This window comes from Notamacropus eugenii, chromosome 1 (genome assembly GCF_028372415.1).
Source record: "Notamacropus eugenii isolate mMacEug1 chromosome 1, mMacEug1.pri_v2, whole genome shotgun sequence".
NCBI classification, from domain to species: Eukaryota; Metazoa; Chordata; class Mammalia; order Diprotodontia; family Macropodidae; genus Notamacropus; species Notamacropus eugenii.
In genome coordinates, this window is record NC_092872.1 from 25,625,541 (window position 1) to 25,647,339 (window position 21,799).

Genomic DNA, 21,799 nt, shown 5'->3' on the forward strand with positions numbered 1-21,799 from the left:
AACAATAATAACCATGAATGAGAATGGCATGAACTCTCCCATAAAGTGGAGGAAGGTGATAGAACAGATGAGAAAGTAGACTCCAAGGATATTTGACTACAAGAAACACATCTGGTATAAAAAGATCCATAAAGAGTTTACATGAGGAGCTGAAATAGAATCTATCATCATTTGTGTCTATCCAACAGAGAAAGTACAGCAATGATGATCTAAGATAAGGCAACACTAGTTAAAAGAGATAAATAAAGAAACCGCATTATGCTTAAAGGCAGCTTAGTGAAACAATATCAATATTAACTGCATACATGTATGTATGCATACATATAAATGCAAAAAAACCACTGGATGACCTAAATAGAATTTTAGAAAAGAGCTCAAAAAAGAATGAAAGTGAGCATGAACATGACTCACTGTACATGCCACCTTTACAAAAACTGAACATGTTCTGGGGTTTTAAAAAGCATCGTAAACAAATGCAAAGAAGCAGAAATGTTAACTCTATCATCTGCTGACTATGCAACAAGAATCATCATTAGTGAGGGGCAATACAAAGAAAGAATTAAAACATAAACAGAAGCTAAATAATGTTACGGGCAGCTAGATGGCCGAAAGTCAGGAAGACATCTTCATGAGTTCAAATCTGACCTCAGACACTGACTAGCTGGGTGACCCTGGGCAAGACACTTAAGCCTGTTTGCCTCAGCTTCCTCACCTGTAAAATAAGCTGGAGAAGGAAATGTTAAACTACTCCAGTATCTTTGCCAAGGGATTATGAAGAGTTGGACACAACTGAAATGACCAAACAACAGCAAATAACGTAATAACAAATATCAATAATTGCTGACCTCTATTTAGAGAAGATGTGCCAGACTGGGGAATCTCCAACTCAAATCCTACCTGTGGTTGGAAACCTTTTCTGGTTGCCCCACTGTTAGTTGTGTCTTCCCTCTGAGATTACCTCCCATTTACACTGTATATATCTTGTCTGTACACAGCTGTTGGCATATCATCTCCTCCATTGGAATGTGAATTCCTTATGTCAAGAACCATGCTTTTGCCTGTCCTTACATCTGCAGCATTTAATCTGATCCATAGCAAGTACTTAATATATGTTTGTTGAGGATGAGTGATGATGTAAAACACAGTCCCTCCCTTGAGGAATTTATAACTGAGGAGATGGAAAAGAGGCACGTTAAAAAATTCTAAGAATGCAATACATGATATAAGAAGTGCTTGTGACATAACTGATACAGATAACAAGTGCTCTAAAGATTTAGAAAGAGCATCTATGTAAAGTAGACTAATCTGGCTAAAGCAGAGAGATCACTGAAAATGACTGTGTTCAAATACTGTTAGTTTCTTTTGTGACTATTTGATTAATCCTTTGTGTCCTTGGTTGTGCCCCACTAGTGAATATATATTACACTTAAATCTACTTTCTTCTTCAAGGCTCTTTATTAGTTCACATTTCACCTCCCGTCTTCTTACCTTCCTTCACTAAAATCCCATTCTAATGCTTTATCTTATTGTGAAAGTGACTCTGGGTTCCTGGTGGCTAAATCAGAAGAGGCCAAACGCTGGCAGGTCCCTATAAAGCAGAAAAGGCTTTGGGCACAAACCCAGTGATGAACTGTTCCTGTTGTACCAGGAGCATCCTCAATAAGCTTGGCGGGCACCTCATGCCAGGCTGATAAGCTACATGCTCATGAATTTTGGGCACACTGCAAAACCTCACAATCATTTCCTTAGTTATAGAAAGGTTATGATAGGACTTGCAGAGAGTACCCATACTGATATGGTCAATTAGAAGCAGCTAGGTGGTGCAAAGTATAGAGCACTGGGCCTGCAGTCAGGAAGGTCTGAGTTCAAGTCCAGATTTGGGTATTTCCTAATAGTGTGGCCATGGTCAAATCAATTAATCTCTGTACACCTCTATTTCCTCAACTTTAAAATGGTTATAAAGTTCCTGGCACATAGTAAGGGCTTCATAAATGCTTATTCCCTCCCAATTCAACAAGTATTAAGAACCTACTAGGTCCAGGACACTGCACTAGACATTGGGGACACAAAGACAAAAATGAAACAGTCTTTGCCCTCAAGCAGCTTATGCAGATCCTCTAAATATTCTAGTGTCTTTTTAGTTTATGCTTTTCTCTTTACTGTCTTTTATTACAATTAAATAATTATATATGTATGTATTATTATAACGGGTTCCCCTTTTATTTTTATTACATTATATGATTCTCTTCTGCAAGGACACATACAAAATGGGAAATTACATATTTATAACAACTAACCCTATAAAATTTCATGAATAGAAATCAGGAGACTTGAATGACAAAAAGAACAGAAAAATTCAAATTCTAGATCCAGTTAAATGGCAGAAAACTCCAGGGTCTGGATGACATTAATAAGAGCTCGCATTTATATGGCACTTTAATGTGTGCAAATGCTTACAAATGTGATTTCATTTAATCCTCAAAACAACCCAGTAAGGTAGCTGCTATTCGTATCCTCCTTTTACAGGTGAAGAAACTAAATTTCTAGGCTGCTGAGGTTTGTGAGCTCCCTGAGGGGTGCAAAGGAGGAAGAAATTCTCTTCATATCTTCCCCTCAAGTTTGCATGTGATAACACTCCATTTCATTTTTCAATCACTAGAATGTAAGTTTCTCGAAGGCAGTAACTACCTCATTTTTGTCTTTGACTCTCTAGCACCTAACACGGTGTCTGGCTGATACTTGATAATGAATATCGATTAACTGATTCAAATGTAATAGCTGACATTTAGCACATTTATATACATGTATATACATATATTTATTTCATTTGATTTTTATAATAATCTTATGAGATTTATAATTAAACATTATTAGCTGCATTTTGCAGATGAGTAAAGTAAGCGTTAGAGAAGTTAAATGTGCTGTCCATGGTCACACAGCTAGTAAAATTCAGAAGTAGGATTTGAACTAAAAGTCTTCTTGGTACAAAGTTTTAGCCTCATCCAATTTTTTTATATACTAACGAAAAGCATGTCACTATTTTCAGGTATATTTGATTTCCCTGACTTGATGGTTTTTTATATTAACATAAAAATCAATACACCCAAGTTTGAGCACTAATTTCCTTAAGTATTTGAATTATCCCTTCACTTTTAACCACTCATCTATTTGATTAAGATAATAAATCCAGAGGCTAGAAGTTAGTATAAATTAGTATTTTATATAATGGAGGTTAATAAATGAGTAATCAGAAAAATAAGGTTAGTTCTAGTACATAAAAATGTTTTTAGCAGTAAGAGCTTTTCTGTCATGATAGCTAACAAAGGATTTCTTAATATAATCTTTTTCCAGTGGCAGTATACTAATAAATGAATGAATGACAAAGGAAGTACTACTGCTCTACTGCCCTTCTACTTCACAGAAAAAGCTAGTGGTGAACTTGTTTTAACAACATAACTGTTAATTCCACAAAAGTGCAAAATTTATATGACCCTAATATAAGACTGCGTCTTACCAAGTCATGCTTCTGCCTGATGACAAAACCAGTGAATATTTATACTTCTACCTGAATGCTGGCTCCATATTAGCACTTATTTCAACTCTAATGAAATCAACTGAAAAGCTAGCGTTTGACATGTGACTCTTCACATACTAATACAATGATAAGCCAATATGAGGGCTGAATCAAACTGAACAAATCCTTATAGAAATTTTCTCAGAATATTTTATTTGGTCATTAGAAGAATCAGTGTCTTGGCTCTGCCATATAGATAAAACTCAGGTGCTTTAAGAAATTGATTTTACTCTAGGGCAAAATTCTATATTCAAGACTAGATCTAGAACAGATGGCTACTCCACCTCTCCCATAACTGTGTGGTACAATATGAATAAATGAGAAGTCTGAAGGGAATGTGTATTCCATAACTGGGTCTATATAAACACCATTACTATTATCACTTCTACTAATATTTATTAAGTATTCTTGTGCGCATTGTTTTGTATTAGGCTGTATTAGGATGAGTCCCAGAGTTCATAATATTCTACACAGAATAAATTAAAGTACTTCCTGGTTCCTGCCCTCCTAAGGTTTATAATCTAAAATACTCATGTGATTTTTCCATTCAACTCTTCCCCTGCTGCTGAACTGTGAATGTGGTATAATTATGGTTTCATGAAGGCTACACCAGTAGAATATTAGCTCTGGCAAGTTACATCCAACTAGAAAGGTTTAGAGTACTGCCAGTGCTGTGATGTGTTCCTTCCAATCCTGGCCAGAGGAGAAGACCTTCATCTACCAAGTAAGAGAGAGGGCATGCTCTGCACTGTCAGAGGGAAGTACTAATATCACAGAAATCACACGTTCTTGAAGTGCTAACGAATGTGTGAAGTATTATGCTAGATGGTTATAAACAAGAATGCGAAGCACAGTCTCTGCCCGCAAGTTTATAATCTGGTTGCAAAGAATAACAGAAAAGTAAAGTCAGTGCGTGATCAACTTCAACATTTGATAACATAAACTTTGTGACGTAAGGAATCAGAAATACGGTTTGTAATTGTCAGGGAAGGCATCAGGGAAGAGGGGGCGACCTGGCCTGGGTTCTGAAAGGTAGGAGGGAAAGGAGAGAGCACCCCAAACATGGGGAAAACATTGAATAGAGTTAGAAAAGTCAGAACATACATGGCATGGGGATAAGTTAGTGAGCAGTGAGATGTGAGATTAGATAAATTGTACCAATTATAAAGGGCACTGGAAATCAGGTTTAAGAGTTGAGAACACAGTAGGAAATTGGGGAAAACAACTTAAGGTTATTGATCAGGGTATTGACATGATAAAAGCAGTGTTCAAAGATTATTAATCTAGCAGTGGGTGGTGAATTGAAAATAGAGAATGTGAAGGTAGAGATGGCCAACAAGGAGACTGTTATAATAATTTTGTTGTGAAGTAATGAGTATTATAATAAGGTTATGAAATGAGAGGATTTAGAGCTCAAGGAGACCCAAGAAGACATCTTTTATAAATTAGGAAACTGAAATCCAGAGAAGATTAGGATTATAAGATCACCAATTTAGAGGTAGAAGAGAGCTCAGAGCTGTCTAGTCCAACTCTCTCTTATTTTACAGGTGAAGAAAGGGGGCTCAAGCAGGCTGAGTAATCTGCCTGGGCTCACTCACATATGTCAGAAATGGGATGTGAACCCAAGTTCTTGAATCCGAAGACTACAAAGTCTTTCCACTATACTACCCTACCTCCTCTAAGTTCACACAGGTAATAAAGGGCAGATCCTAGATTCAAATACAAATCTTGACTCTAAATCTTGTGTTCTTTCTATTATACTTTTACTGTCTCTTAAGGAAGTCTCCTGTCATAGCATTTGATAAAGTACATATGTTTCCAAATACAAATAAACCTCTTCTTCATTTTAAAAGCCACTTATAAACCTTGTTTAAACCAAATTTCATTTGATGGAAAGTTGTATCTCTGTTGAACAGATCAACACCTTCCACAGACCAAGCTAGTATAGTAATTCTCTGACTTTGCCCTGGTAAATACTAATAAAGACACATTTAGCTTTTTCCATGGCAACTATTCAAGTATTAAATTTCTTTGGATTTACTGTAAACTACAATCAAGAAAAATGAAGACAAAAGACAGGGAAATACAGAAAGATAAAAAAGAGAAAAGGAGAGACAAACAAAGAGACAAGAGAATGTAAAATGAGTTTGTTAGAAACAAAAAAATGATAGGATACATAAAGGAAACTAAGACATTGTCTCAGACTTCAAGAGGCTAGCAGTCTAATTAGATAAATAAGACAGACATCTGAAACAGATAACAATATGATATCAAGGTAGTAATGGGTTATAATTTCAAGAGTTAAATTGTGCAGTGCAGATATAATGACAGAAGGAAGGCATGCATGTGAGAACGAAATAGTTATGAAGAACTTGAGACTTGAGCTAAACCTTGAAAAAAAGGTAAGGTTTGGAAAAATGGAGAGTAGTAACATGGTATTCCTAGCAAGAGGCTAACATGAGCAAAGGAAGGAGAGCTGGTAAGTGAACGTGGTGGAGAGAGAATAAACTGATGTCACTGCAATACAGTATTTCTGCTGCAGACTTCATTATGCAGAATGCTAGGCACAATTTAACCTTCAAAAATTCTTGATAACTGATGAATTTATAACACTGGATTGGTAGGGTTAAGAGTTTTTGGAGAGGCCTAAATCTAGAAAGGGATTCAAAAGGTCAACTAACCCACTTTCATGCTCTTGGTCAGAACTACAACCTAAAAGTTGAAGATAACTAGCTACCTTACATATTCTTTGTGGTTGAGTTTATTATTATTTTTTGTTTTGGACACAATAGGGATATCTCAGCAGACATCTTCCCCCAACACACACACACACACACACACACACACACACGTCCCCAAAGCAGTTAAGCAAAGGTATCTAAAAGACTCACAGTATAAATCACTTTTCTTATTTTACAATTTACTGTTAAGAGGGATGTAAGTTTAATAAGAAGGTTTGATAAAGATCTTCCAGTTTCCCAGTTATATCGGAATAGTCTCTTATTTTTCATCTCTTGTTTTTTATTCTGCTTGCTGCAGAGATGAAGAATCATTGCACAGTTAAAAAACTGTTACATATATTTGAAAACAATCACCTCTGGGGATTTTTTTTCTTTATGATACGCACCCTTCCTTCCCCCCCAATTATCCTCATCCTTCCTGAGACAGCCTGTTTTCAAAGTTTGTTCTGGACCTTCACGTATTATTTCCCTATCAAGAAGTAGCTCTCGGAGGCGGAGCCAAGATGGCGGAGTAGAAAGACGCATGTACACATAGCTCCGAACCCACAACCCATAGAACATCTACAAAGAAGTAACTCACGGCAAATTCTGCACCCAGAGGACACAGAACGTTGGAGCGAGGGAGATTTCTGTTCCGGAGAGACCTTCAAACCTCTCGCAAAAGGTCCTTCGCGCCACGGACTGGGCGCTGGGACTGGGAGCTGAGTACAGCCCTGCCGCAGCCACGGCACCGAGAGGAAAAGATCCGAGCGGGCTTCAGGGATGGGATCTCCAGAGGCCACGCGGGTCCCTCCACCCACAGGTGACAGGGGTCGGTGAGAGGGTCTCTTTGGTGGGTCGAGAGGGGAGTGGGGTGCCCCCATACTCAGGCCCCCTCGGAAGGCAACAGTGGAGGCGGGAGCAGACCGGGGCTCCCCAAGCAGGCAGGAGCCTGGATCCATTGTTGAAGGTCTCTGCATAAACCCCCTGAGGGAACTGAGCCATGAGGCGGCCCTGCCCCCACCTGAGCACCTAAACTTAATCTCACACTGAATAGCAGCCCTGCCCCTGCCCAAAGCCCTGAGGCTGGGAAGCAGCATTTGATTCTCAGACCCCAAGCGTGGCCTGGGAGGATCCGGAGGCGAGGTGGGTGTGAGGAGAATATTCAGAGCTCAAGTCACTGGCTGGGAAAATGCCCAGAAAAGGGAAAAAAAACAAGACTATTGAGGGTTACTTTCTTGGTGAGCAGGTTTCTCCTCCCCTCCCTTCTGATGAGGAAGAGTGGTGCTCACCATCAGGGGAAGACACGGAAGTCAGTGCTTCTACATCCCAGCCCACTCAATGGGATCAGTTCTGGGAAAAGGTCTTAAAGAGCCCAAACAATTTTCAAAATCATGATAGAGAGGTGGAGGAAAAACTGGGAAGAGTAATAAAAGACTTGCAAGCAAAGTATGAACAACAAATCAGCACCCTACTAAAGGAGACCCAAAAAAATGTGGAAGAAAATAACACCCTGAAAAATAGGCTAACTCAATTGGCAAAGGAGGTTCAAGAAGCCAATGAGGAGAAGAATGCTTTCAAAAGCAGAATTAGCCAAATGGAAAAGGAGATTCAAAAGCTCAATGAAGAAAAAGAAGTAGCTCTCTGTTTTGCCCTTTACAACTCCTTCCCCAAAGTGCATGTACATTCTAGGCTCACTTTCCAGTAGTGATGCCATGGAGAGTATCTCATGGAACACTCACACAATCCTTGATTTTTTCTACTGGCTCAAAGAACATATAATATTCTTGAGAGGCAACATGGTAAAGGGGGGAAAGCACTGGACTTCAGAGTATGGAGATTAGGGTTCAAGTGCTGACTATGACCCTCAATAGCTGTCTGTTTTTTGGTAAATCATGTAACCTCTCAGACTGTTTCATCATTTACAAAATGAGGCAATAAAACAATGCATCATGCAGTGATAAAAGATAGCACTTTGTAACACCTTACATGATAATACTAGGTTAGGTAATGGATTTCCTTCCATACTTTGTGACTTCATTAATGGGAGCTCCAAAAAAGGCAAGTAGGTGGGACAGTGGATGAGAGCACTGGGGCTGGAGTGAGGAAGACCTGAGATTAAATCCAGTTCCAACACTCACCATCTGTGCAATCCTGGGCAAGACTCTCCACCTCAGTCCACCTCAGTTTCCTCCACTATAAAATGGGGGTTATAACAGCACCTACTTCACTGGGTTGTTGTGAGAATCAAATGAGATATCTGTAACATTTTTAACACAATTACTAGCATACAGTAGGTACCATATAAATTTTTATTCCCTCCCCTTCCTGAATAATATGCAATGAAATATCCATCACTCATTAGTCTGACTAATTTGTATTCTTCAATGTTTATGAATCTTTCATAGGATTCTCCTCAATGTCCTAGAGATGTTTCTCTAGTTCTTGTGACATTTCATGCACACTAATAGGGCATGTTGCCTGTCCACTGTAATCCCATATTCTCTTCCTATAACTGGTCCACGTTTTCTAGGCATTTATCTCTGACAGGCTAAACTCTTTTTTTTTTTTATTTAACTTTTAACATTTATTTTCACAACATTTTGGGTTACAAATTTTCTCCCCTTTTATCCCCTCCCCCCCCCAAACCCAAGCATTCTAATTGCCCCTGTGACCAATCTGCTCTCTCTTCTATTCTCCCTCTCTGCCCTTGTCTCCGTCTTCTCTTTTGTCCTGTAGGGCCAGATAGCTTTCTTGACCCCTTAACCTGTATTTCTTATTTCCCAGTGGTAAGAACATTACATTTGATCCTAACACTTTGAGTTCCAACTTCTTTAGCTCCCTCCCTCCCCACCCCTTCCCTCTGGAAGGCAAGCAATTCAATATAGGCCAAATCTGTGTAGTTTTGCAAAAGATTTCCATACTAGTTGTGTTGTATAGGACTAATTATATTTCCCTCCATCGTATCCTGACCCCCATTACTTCTATTCTCTTATGATCCTTTCCCTCCCCATGAGTGTCGACCTCGGATTGCATTCTCCTCCCCATGCCCTCCCCTCCATCCTCCCCCCCACCCTGCTTGTGCCCCTGTCCCCCACTCTCCTGTATTATGAGATAGGTTTTCCTATCAAAATGAGTGTGCATTTTATTCTTTCCTTTAGTGGAATGTGATGAGAATAGACCTCACGTTTTTCTCTTTCCTCCCCTCTTTATCCCTCCACTAATAAGTCTTTTGCTTGCCTCTTTTATGAGAGATAATTTGCCCCATTCAACTTCTCCCTTTCTCCTCCCAATATTTCTCTCTCACTGCTTGATTTCATTTTTTTTTTTTAAGATATGATCCCATCCTCTTCAATTCACTCTGTGCACTCTGTCTCTATGTATGTGTGCGTGTGTGCATATGTGTGTGTGTGTACTCCCACCCAGTACCCAGATACTGAAATGTTTCAAGAGTTACAAATATTGTCATTCCATGTAGGAATGTAAACAGTTCAACTTTAGTAAGTCCCTTATGACTTCTCTTTGCTGTTCACCTTTTCATGGTTCTCTTCATTCTTGTGTTAGAAAGTCAAATTTTCTTTTCAGCTCTGGTCTTTTCATCAAGAAAATTTGAAAATCCTCTATTTCATTGAAAGACCATTTTTTCTCCTGAAGTATTATACTCACTTTTGCTGGGTAGGTGATTCTTGGTTTTAGTCCTAGTTCCTTTGACTTCTGGAATATCCTATTCCATTCCCTTCGATCCCTTAATGTAGAGGGTGCTAGATCTTGTGTTATCCTGATTGTATTTCCACAATACTTGAATTGTTTCTTTCTAGCTGCTTGCAATATTTTCTCTTTCACCTGGGAGTTCTGGAATTTGGCCACAATGTTCCTAGGAGTTTCTCTTTTTGGATCTCTTTCATGCGGTGTTCTGCGGATTCCTTGAATATTTATTTTGCCCTCTGGTTCTAGAATCTCAGGGCAGTTTTCCTTGATAATTTCATGGAAGATGATGTCTAGGCTCTTCTCTTGATCATGGTTTCCAGGTAGTCCCAGAATTTTTACATTGTCTCTCCTGATTCTATTTTCCAGGTCAGTTGCTTTTCCAATAAGATATTTCACATTATCTTCCATTTTTCGAATCTTCACGCTATGTTCTGTGATATCTGTCTTTCTCATAAAGTCCTTAGCATCCATCTGTACCATTCCAGTTTTGAAAGATCTATTTTCTTCAGTGAGCTTTTGAATCTCCTTTTCCATTTGGCTAATTCTGCTTTTGAAAGCATTCTTCTCCTCATTGGCCTTTTGAACCTCTTTTGCCAATTGAGTTAGCCTATTTTTCAAGGTGTTATTTTCTTCAACATTTTTTTGGTTGTCCTTTAGCAGGGAGATGATCTGCTTTTCATGCTTCTCTTTCATCCCTCTCATTTCTCTTCCCAGTTTTTCCTCCACCTCTCTAACTTGATTTTCAAAATTCTTTTTGAGCTCTTCCATGGCCTGAGCCCATTGGGTGGGCTGGGACACAGAATCCTTGATTTCTGTGTCTTTGCCTGATGGTAAGCATTGTTCTTCCTCGTCAGAAAGGAAGGGAGGAAGTGTTTTTTCTCCGAGAAAGTACCCTTCAATAGTTTTATTTCTTTTCCCTTTTCTGGGCATTCTCCCCAGCCAGTGGCTTGACCTCTGAATATTCTCCTCACACCCACCTCGCCTCCCGGTCCTCCCAGCCAGCGTTTGGGGACTGAGATTCAAATGCTGCTTCCCGCCTTAGGGCTTTTGGCGGGGGCAGGGCTGCTATTCAGTGTGAGAATTAAGTTCAGATGGTCAGCTCGGGGCAGGGTCGCCTCTCAGGCCCAGTTCCCTCAGGGGGTTTATGCACAGACCTTCCACAATGGATCCAGGCTCCTGCCCGCTTGGGGAGCCCCTGTCTGCAGCCGCCTCTCAGCTTCTATCTCCCGGGGGGGGCCCGAGCCATGGGGGCACCCCACTCCCCTCTCGACCCGCCAAAGAGACTCTCTCACCGACCCTCGTCACCTGTGTGTGGGGGGGCTTGTGCCGCCGCTGGAGATCCCGTCCCTGAAGCCTGCTCGGATCTGTACCTCTCGGAGCCGCGGCCGCCGCAGGTCCGGGCTGGGCTCCGCGTCTGCAGCGCGAGGGACCTTTTGCGAGAGGTTTGCAGGTCCTTCTGTGGGTGGAGGGACCCTCGTGGCCGCAGGATATCTCGTCCCCGTAGCCCGTTCAGATCTTTTCCTCACGGTGTCGCGGCCGCTGCAGGGCTGCACTCAGCTCCCAGTCCCAGCGCCCAGTCCACAGCGCGAAGGACCCCCCGCGAGAGGTTTGCAGGTCTCTCCGGAACAGAAATCTCCCTCGCTCCAATATTCCATGGTCTCTGGGTGCAGAATTCACAGTCGGTTGGTCCCCTCTAGCCGTTCTGTGGGTTGTGGGTTCGGAGCTATGTGTATGTGCGTCTTTCTACTCCGCCATCTTGGCTCCGCCCCCCCCCCCCCAGGCTAAACTCTTTTGAATATATATAGACTTTACAGAAGAAAATCTGCAAGGTTTCAGGCTTCATGTATGGTACCCTGTAAACAGGAAGAACCTCATCACCTACAGGGAATCCTTCATTTGTACTCTCTATTACACATCCCCCCGAGTATGACAAACACTTTTATTGATCTGTTTTTATGTTTGGTTTACTAATCAACAATTAGTTATTAAGCAAGTATGTATGTCAGTTATAGTTTGTGGACTGTTGAATAAAGAACTCTCTGTTGTGACATCCTTAAATGAATCTTGTAGGGTTCTGATATGCATGGAAAAATCTTGTCAGATAACAACCTTTAAGGCAGTGAGTTCTACCAAAACAGATGGTTGTTAATAATCAACAAATATTATGCATAGATAAGATCTTTTATTCTCTATATCTTTCAGTCAATTGTGTGATGGTAAAAATGCAGTCTGTTAAAGAATATCATGCTTTTACTTTAGCCTGTCCTTCCTTTTCTCACGTTTTCAGCAATGATGCCCTTGGTACATGTATTCTAATAAATATTCTGTCAAGACAGGAAAATGGGTAAGGGTTAGTAGCTGTGAATATTCTCTAGCTCACCATTTGAGGGGGGCAATAATAAGATAGGAGAATTTGTCCCTAGGGCCTTGGTATCCTCCCTTCTTTCTGGCACCTTGAGAATTGATTCTATGACCCCCTTACGATGCTCTCCTCACCTATATGGACTTCTCCCAGTCGAGCTCTTCCCATCTTTGGTCTATTTCCTTGTGTAGAGTAGCAGGAACAGGGATGCTTATTGATATGAATAAGAACAACAGGAATAGGAACAGAATGAATACAGGGGGAGGACCAATAATATGTCACTCCTGTCTGTTTAGAACCATCAACAGTTCATGTTTCTCAATGAACAAAACAATGGTTCCATTTGGTTCCCCTAAAGAAATCTGCCTAATGTGCATAGAATGGTTAGTATTTGAAAAATGTTTGCCATATTTTAAAGATAACATTTACAAAATGACTATTGAATTAACATGAAGTTCATGAAACTTCACCACTTCTAAACCATGAATTGAAATATATTTTCCTCCTGATATATATATAATATAATATTATTATATTAATATATATTATAGTATACATTCTATTATATTATTGTTATATATAATATAATATAATTTCTTATTTGAAACATTCAACATTAAAACAATATATGCCAAAGTTTTATAGGCTTTTTTTTAAAAGAAAAATAACAATTAGCAAATTCTTATATAAGATACAAGATTATTCCATTTCATGACAGGCAGTATTGCAAAGTAGACAGCAAGTCTTCAAACAAGGAAGGCTTGGACTCAGCTATCCCTTTTGACACATACTGACTCTGTGACACTAAACAAATATATTGCCTTCTCAGTGCTACAGGCACCAGAAGGTTCCAATCTGGCTGATAATGGGAGTCTTCTCAGGTGGGAGTTTCCTACTTTAATAAAACCACTGGTCCAGTTCCTAACCCTAGCCTATCCTAACTCATAATTATCAGCTATTTAAGTTAAACACAATTCTATTTTAGGTCTAATGTAAACTTTTGAATGGACAAATTCTCATGGTTTTGATATATCATAATATTAATGTCCTAAACCCTCTATTTGGAAAAATTCAATTTTCCTTGAATCTGAAATGGGTAATGTCTTTATACTTAGAAGAAAAACTATATTTTTAAAAGCCTCTCTATATCTTCATATATCTTCTCTCCTTCACTCAAGTCTTTAAAGAAGAGGTTCCCTTTGACACCAATAATCATTTTACTTGAGATCTTAATCCTCTCCTCTCCCTTTGTCTCTGGAGTTCAACCTCGCAGTAATTCCCTCTTATTCTTACATCATAAACCCCTATCTACTAAGCTCTTTCTGTCCTATCTAGAAAAATGTACAGGTCTTCTCCATCCTAAAACAAAACAAAACAGAGACAAATAAAACTTTACTTCTCACTGCCAGAGGCTTAAACACATTGTCTTATGTTTCTTCTTTTTCACTGCCAAGTTCCTTTGAAGAAACTTTTTCTACTCATTTCCCTATTCTTTCCTGTTGCCTCCACTTTCTCAACCCCTTACAATCTGGTTTCAGATCCCACCACTCTGCTGCAGATGCTCTCTCAAGCACTATGAATGACTTATTTCCTGTTCAATTTGACAGCCTGCTGCCAGTCTTCATCCTCTTTGGTTTCTTAGTAATGTGTGATGCTCCCCTATCTCCAGATATGTCTGATTCCCTTGACTTTGATGACAATGCTTTCTCCTGATATCCATTCTTTCTAATTTCTTGTGATGGATCATTATCCATTTCTCGTCCTTTCAACATGGGTGTCTCTCAAGGCTCTGATCTTGACCTCCTTTTCTTTCTACATTCTCCTCTTGGTGATCTCATCAGGTCCCATGACTTTAATTACAATCTCTATGCAGGCTTTGAAATCAGTAATCTAGTCCTAAAAACTCTTCTGAATTCTAGTCTCACATTAACAGTATACTAGACATCCCTAACTTGACATGTGCAGAACTAAAACCAAACATATCTTAAACTAGACATTTTAATTTCCCTTATAAATACCTGCTTGATACATTTGATTTCCAGTTACCCAAATTTTTAACTATACCACCATCCTTATAATTTTTGTTTCTTTCACACCCGTATTCAATTAGTTGCCAAATGAAATTCTCCTCAACATTAAATTATTTTTCATAAATTTTCAAGCAATCCTGAGACCAAACAGTTTGGGAACTGCTAGACTAGGGAACAGAGTATGAAAAGGGGAACAGCGTGAGATAAGCCTGGAAAATTAAGTAGGATCAGTATCGTGGAAGGCTTTTGAAATAGGTAAAAGAATTTAAATTTATTTGGTATGTTTTGAAGAAAAGAACAGGAAGTTGTTGTTTTTTTTTTTTTTATCTTAGTAGCAATGTGAACTGAATTATGTATTAGTAAAGCTACTGTGAAAGGATGAATTCTGGGTGACATGACAAAAAATGGTAGACTAGATACTTTCTGAGTCTCCATTAACTCCCACCTCAAAAAAGTAAATATATGATATATATATAGAGAGAGCAACTGTTGGCTTGGATAAGCAAACCCTGACAAAGTGTGATAGACATAAGTAATATCAAACATTTCAGTGAATGCCTACTTATCACTATGATATTAACCATGCTTTACTCTGGGAGTGTTTCAAGTATGTGTGAAAAAAAATATCCTGAAGAGTCATATGGTTATACTTGTAAAAAACAAACAAAAAAACACAAAACCACTTACTTTTGGTGTGATGTTTAAACATCATGTTTAAACCATGATGTAACTTAGAAAATAGTAGAACTTCTACCTTATTTTAAAAAGAGGGCACACTAGACATTTTCTCCAAAATCCATGACCTCTCAAACTTCTCTAAAATAGGAATTATTTACAAAAAACAAATTCTAGCTATCTCCACAATTAGGGCACCAAGAACCTTGGCAAGATAAAGAAGTAAAAGCAAAGAAACATACTCAATGAGTCTTATTGTGCCCAGTCAGCACTCCATCCCAAAACACCTGCACAAGCAAACCTGTGGGCTGGCAGTATAACTCAGTTATATAACCTATCCCTCTCCTGCTTCCCAGTACTGTAAATTCCAAAGGCAGAAGCTTTCTCAGGCTGTGATAGCAGTGTGCAACATGGGAATGCTCAGTGCTTCTGGGTAAGTCACTAAACCTGTCTGCCTCACCTTCCTCAGCTACAAAATGGGGATAATCAAATGAGATAATATTTGTAAAAGGGGTAAGCATAGTGCCTGACACAAAGTAGGTACTTAATAAATGCTTGTTTCTCTTTCCTTCTTTCCTTTCTTCCTTCCATTTGCTGATAAGATGATGGTTTACTTAGAAAATTCTAAGGAATCAGCAAAGATCCCAGGTGAGACAATTGCTTCAGCAAAGTTTCAGGCTACAAAACAAACCCTCAAAAATCAACAAATGATAATGATATAATGATAACAAAAAAAAGAAACCATAATGGAAAGGAAATCCCATTCTAAAATAATCTCAAAATGTATAAAGCATTTGGAGATCAGTCTACCAAAGCACACTAAGTATTTGTATAAATTCAACTACATAGAGCTCCCTAAAAGAAATAAAAAACAACTTAAATAGCTGGAGGAATATTAAGTGCTCATGAGTGAGCTGTGCCAACATTGAAAAAATTACAATACTGCCAAAATTAATTTATAATTTTAATGCCATGCCAACTAAATCATAAAAGAGATGCTTCAAATGCTTACTAAAATAATAAAATTCATTTAAAAAATCTAAAAGATCACAAGAAACATTTAAAAGATGTCAAGATGAAGAGAAAATAGTAATTCCTGGCTTCAAATTGTATTATAAAGTGGCAGTCACCAAAAACTATTTGGTAATGGTTAAAATAGACTAAGCAAGAGGGAATCAGAAACAATGGAAGTCAATAACTCAACATACAATAAAATGTAAAATATAAATTAATTAGGAAACAACTCCTTATTTGATAAAAACTGTTAGGAAAACAGGAAAGTGTTTTGGCACAAATTAAGTTTAGATCAATACCTTATGCCATATTCCAAAATATATTCTAACCTTAAGATCAGAATTCAAAAAAATTAAAAGAGAAGCTGATCATATACATCTCACTATGGATAGGAGATGCTTTCTTAAATATATAAGGTATTACAAAAGATAAAATGGTAACTGTGATTTCATTATGGGGGTTATTAAAAAGGCCATTAATTAGACTCATATATATCAAAAATGTGCAGCCGCATTTTTTGTGATAAGAATTAGAAACAAAATTGATGCTCATCAATTGGGGAATAGTTAAACAAACTGTAGTACATGAATTAATGGAATAATAATGTTCTATATGAAATGAAAATTTGACAAATATAGAGAAATGAAAGAGTTATATGAACCAAAAAAGAGTGAATAGCCAAGAAAAACAATATAAACAATTACAATGTAAAAAAGGAAAAAAACCACCACAAAAATAAAACCAAAAGTGAATGCTACAAAATTACAAAAAACAAGTATAACTCAAAAGAGAAGATAAGGAAAGACCCCTCCAGTTCCCAGGCCATCCCTTTGCATTAGTGGAAGATCCATAAATGCAGAAGTGGAAGATCCATAAATGTTGAACATTGCACATATTTCCAGACATTTTTGATATATTCATCAGTTATGCTGGCTTTTTAAAAAAATTTTTTTGTATTCAAGAAATACTATTTGTTATACTACATGGATGGCCCTTGAGGATAAGCAGAAGGGAAGGTACTAGGAAAAACTATGTTGATATAAAAAAAACAAAACACATAAATAAAAACTTATTTAAAAAAGAATATAGTATAAGAACCATAGAGGCTGACTGTCCCAATGGTGGTTTGATGTGCTCTGACCAACAAATCCAATGTAACTTCTGGTCCCCTGATGCTAAGAGAAGCTGCTGTCATCAAACAGCCTGACATTTTTATCTGCTGCTTGTCCAGAACAACTCCCAAGCCAAGACCATCCACAGCCAGCCTCTTACAACATCATCAGGATCAGTTTGTAGGCCTACCTTTCAATAATAAATATTTAGATACTGAAAGTTCTGCTCTCACCAATAATTTACATTTTACATAAGAATAATAAAAATAGAGTGTGGCATACAGGGCAAAATCCTAATGAATTAACACCAGAGAATGCTAATCTGTATCTCTGTATCCTTCTCTCTGACAGTAGGGACTCCAAGGATACAGAAACTCTGATCAAAGCATCAAATACAGAGCTCTTAAGTAATCCAATCTCAAAAAGAAGTTGAACTACCTAGAAAGAAATTACCAAATGGACAGGGGACTCTAGTCCAGATGGTTTTATAGTATAATTCTATCATATTTTTAAAAAATAATACTTAATAAAGCTTATCAAAAATTGAGACAGAAATCATGTAGTTTCAACACAAACTAGGGAAGGGAAATGAAAAAAAAGAGAACTACAGACCAATATTAACAACAAATATTGATTCAAAATTTTAAAATAAAATTTAACAAACGAGTATATTAATCAAAAATATTCACTATCATCATGATAGATTTATACCAAGGATATTATTAAATATTAGAAAAACAATTAACATAATGATATTATCATACATCTAGAAGGACTGATGAATATGGAGTTGCTGGGCCAGAGCTGAATGTGCATTAAAAGGGAGTTACTTGCATATCTGTAAGGATTTTTAACTTTGTGGCAGCTGATCTGAATCTCAGCTCTGAGTGGTGGCCCTGGGAGCCCTCCACCTAAAGCCCCTGGGGGAACTGAGCAGCTGATCTGAATCTCACCCCAGAACTCAGCCCTGCAGTGAGGAGAAGCACTGATGTGGTAGAGCTGGAGGTGGTTGTGGAGAGGGAATTCTACTCAGACTCTGGGTAGAAAGTTTTTGGTTGCTCCCAGACCAGTGTGCAGGCCAGGAGAAGAGTAAACTCCTCTCCCTTGATTGTGCCACCTTAGAGGAACTGAGAACTTACAGGTCTCCAGAGTATACCCTCATCTTGACAAAGAACTCAAAAGTCAAGTAATTAGCTGGGAAAATGTCCAAAAAAGGGGGAAAAAATAAGACTATACAAGATTACTTTCTTGGTCAACAGGTATTCTCTCCCATCCTTTCATATGATGAAGAACAATGTTTGCCCTCCGGGGAAGACATAAAAGTCAAGGCTTCTGCATCCAAAACCTCCAAAATAAATATGCAATGGTCCCAGGCCACGGAAGAGCTCAAAAAGGATTTTGAAAATCAAGTAAGAGACATGGAGGAAAAATTGGAAAAAGAAATGAGAGCAATGCAAGAAAATCAGGGAAAGCAGGTCAACAGCTTGTTAAAGGAGACCCCCCCCCCAAAATGCTGAAGACAACAACAACTTTAAAAATAGGCTAACTCAATTGGCAAAAGAAGTTCAAAAAGCCAATGAGGAGAAGAATGTTTTAAAAAGCAGAATTAACCAAATGGAAAAGGAGGTTCAAAAGCTCACTGAAGAAAACAGTTCTTTAAAAAGTAGAATGGAACAGATGGAGGCTAATGACTTTATGAGAAACCAAGAAATCACAAAACAAAGCCAAAAGTATGAAAAAATGGAAGATAATGTGAAATATCTCACTGGAAAAACAACTGACCTGGAAAATAGATCCAGGAGAGGCAATTTAAAAATTATGGGACTCTACCTGAAAACCATGACCAAAAAAAGAGCCTAGCCATCATCTTTCATGAAATTATCAAGGAAAAGTGCCCTGATATTCTAGAAAAATAAATATTGAAAGAATCTACCAATCAACTCCTGAAAGAGATCCAAAGAGAGAAACTCCTAGGAACATTGTAGCCAAATTCCAGAGTTCTCAGGTCAAGGAGAAAATATTGCAAGCAGCTAGAATGAAACAATTTGAGTATTGTGGAAATACAATCAGGATAACACAAGATCTAGCAGCTTCTACATACATTAAGGGATCAAAGGGCACGGAATATGATATTCCAAAAGTCAAAGGAACTAGGACTAAAACCAAGAATCACCTACCCAGCAAAACTGAGTTAATACTTCAGGGGAAAAAATAGTCTTTCAATGAAATAGAGGACTTTCAAGCATTCTTGATGAAAAGACCAAAGCTGAAAAGAAAATCTGACTTTCAAACACAAGAATCAAGAGAAGCATGAAAAGGTAAACAGCGAAGAGAAATCATAAAGGACTTACTAAAGTTGAACTGTTTACATTCCTACATGGAAAGACAATATTTGTAACTCTTGAAACTTTTTTCAGTATCTGGGTAGTTGGTGGGACTATACACAAACACACATACACACACACACATAGAGAGAGAGAGAGACAGAGGGCACAGAGTGAGTTGAATAGGAAGGGATTATATCTAAAAAATGAAATTAAGGGGTGAGAGAGGAATATATTGGGAAGAGAAAGGGAGAAATGGAATGTGGCAAATTATCTTTCATAAAAGTGGCAAGAAAAAGACTTTTCAATGGAGGGAAAAAGGGAAGAGGTGAAAGGGAAAACATGAAGCTTACTCTCATCACATTTGACTCAAGGAAGGAATAAAATGCACACTCCTGAAAACCTATCTTACAATACAGGAAAGTGGGGGAGAAAAGGATAAGCAGGGTGGAGGGGGATGATTGAAGGGAGGGCAATGGGAGGAGGGAGCAAATAGAAGTCAACACTTTTGGGCAGGGATAAGGTCAAAAGAGACAATAGAAGAAATGGGGGGCAGGATAAGATGGAAGGAAATATAGTTAGTTAGACTTATACAAAATGACTATCATGGAAGTCATTTGCAAGACTACATATATATAGCCTATGTTGAATTGCTTACCTTCCCAAAGGGGATGGGTGGGGAGGGAGGAAGGAAGAGAAGTTTTAGGAACAACTGTTGAATATTGTTCTTGCATACAACTGGGAAAGAAGAAATGCTGGTAATGGGGTATAGAAATTCATCTTGCCCTACAGGACAAAAGAGAAGCTGGGGATAAGGGAGAGGAGGGATGTTAGAAGGGAGGCAGATTCGTGGTAGGGGTAATTAAAATGTTTGGCACTTTGGGGTGGGGGGAGGGGAGAGATGGGGAGAAAATCTGGAACTCAAAATTTGGTGGAAATGAATGTTGAAAACTTAAAATAAATAAATTTTAAAAGAAGATTTTCTATCCCATTTAGGAGAAGTGAAGTCTTTTGCAGTTATGTGGATAATAAAACTTTATATTAAATTTCATAATTCTTTGGAATTTACAAGAGACATGAAAAACACAAATAATCCTAAAGTCCAGCTGACCCTCGGCAAAGCTGTAAGGTTAGCAGTTTGTCTTTGACACTCCTAAAATTCCCTTTCTAAATACCCTTTCAACCCTTTAAGGACAGAATGTTCTCAGACTTTTCATGCAGGCTTCAATATCTTTAGGATATTCTACAAGATAGAAGCAGCCCTCAGGCTGACTCCTATGGCATTTCAATCAGTCTTTTTCTTCCCAGGTTGTATCCCATAATTCAAAATTATAACTCCCTCTTCTCTCATGACCCAACTTCTATTCCTTGTTTCCTGATCTCAGAAGTCACAGAGGAAATCATTCTGACAAATTTAATTCACACAAAGGTATAAATGAAAACATTTTTCTGTGCTACCCTTTCCAGAAGTATTTTCATTTTTAAAAGGGGTAATTAGGAAAGGCAATGCCTTACACCCAAAGGAATGACTGAATCTTGAATGGAAGAATTACCAGCACCCTGTAAGGTAAGTGGCAAAATTTAGAGGCACTCCAAAGGGAGTGTCTTCTTAGTATCACTTAAATTTCACTACCTATTCTATCTATAAGGCCATCTGTGAAGAAAAAAATCTGAATTAAAGCATGCAAAAGAAAAGGAGAGCCCAAACCTTCACAAACGTGATGAATTCTTCCTCTCGGTCATTGGCTCGCATTAGTTTTATTTGCACTTTTTCAAAAGCCCGTTCACTTTGCAAAGCTAATCCATGGAGCTGCTGGGAAGCAGTTGTTTCAAGCTCTGTCATAGCAGATTTTGTCTCATTCATTTTACTTAATAGGTGAGCAAACTTGTGGTCCTATAAAAATAGGATTAAATATTCACCATGATTCCTAGTAATTATAGTCTGACAAATTTTGTTAAATACATTTAGCAGAGTTTATGTAGGACAAAGCAAACAGAGCTGTATTTGTGATAGACTTGTTTTCTTCTGTTTTAAGATGAAATTTCTGGCTTGTTCATTTTTTCCTCATTCTAACTTTCATTGTTTCCTGTACTTACGTATAGTTATGTATTTGCTGCCAAACAGAAGAGAAGTTATTTCAAACCAAAAAGTCTCAAGTCAATTATGTAAAATGTTTACAATTTCAGGGCAATTGATGGATTCTATATACCCACATCATTATATTTCCTCAAAAATAATTTAAGATTTTTGTATTAGGATAAAAATAAATGTCTTTTCTT

At 38.1% G+C, this 21,799-nt stretch overlaps 1 protein-coding gene across 1 annotated transcript in view; it reads right to left on the reverse strand.

The window, feature by feature from the left end:
* Positions 1 to 21,799, reverse strand: part of CNTLN (centlein) — a 438,525-nt gene that overhangs the window by 57,550 nt on the left and 359,176 nt on the right. Inside the window, exon 23 of the mRNA XM_072600808.1 lies at positions 21,228 to 21,413. Coding sequence (XP_072456909.1) covers positions 21,228 to 21,413 — 186 coding nt within the window. The remainder of the gene's footprint in view (positions 1 to 21,227; positions 21,414 to 21,799) is intronic.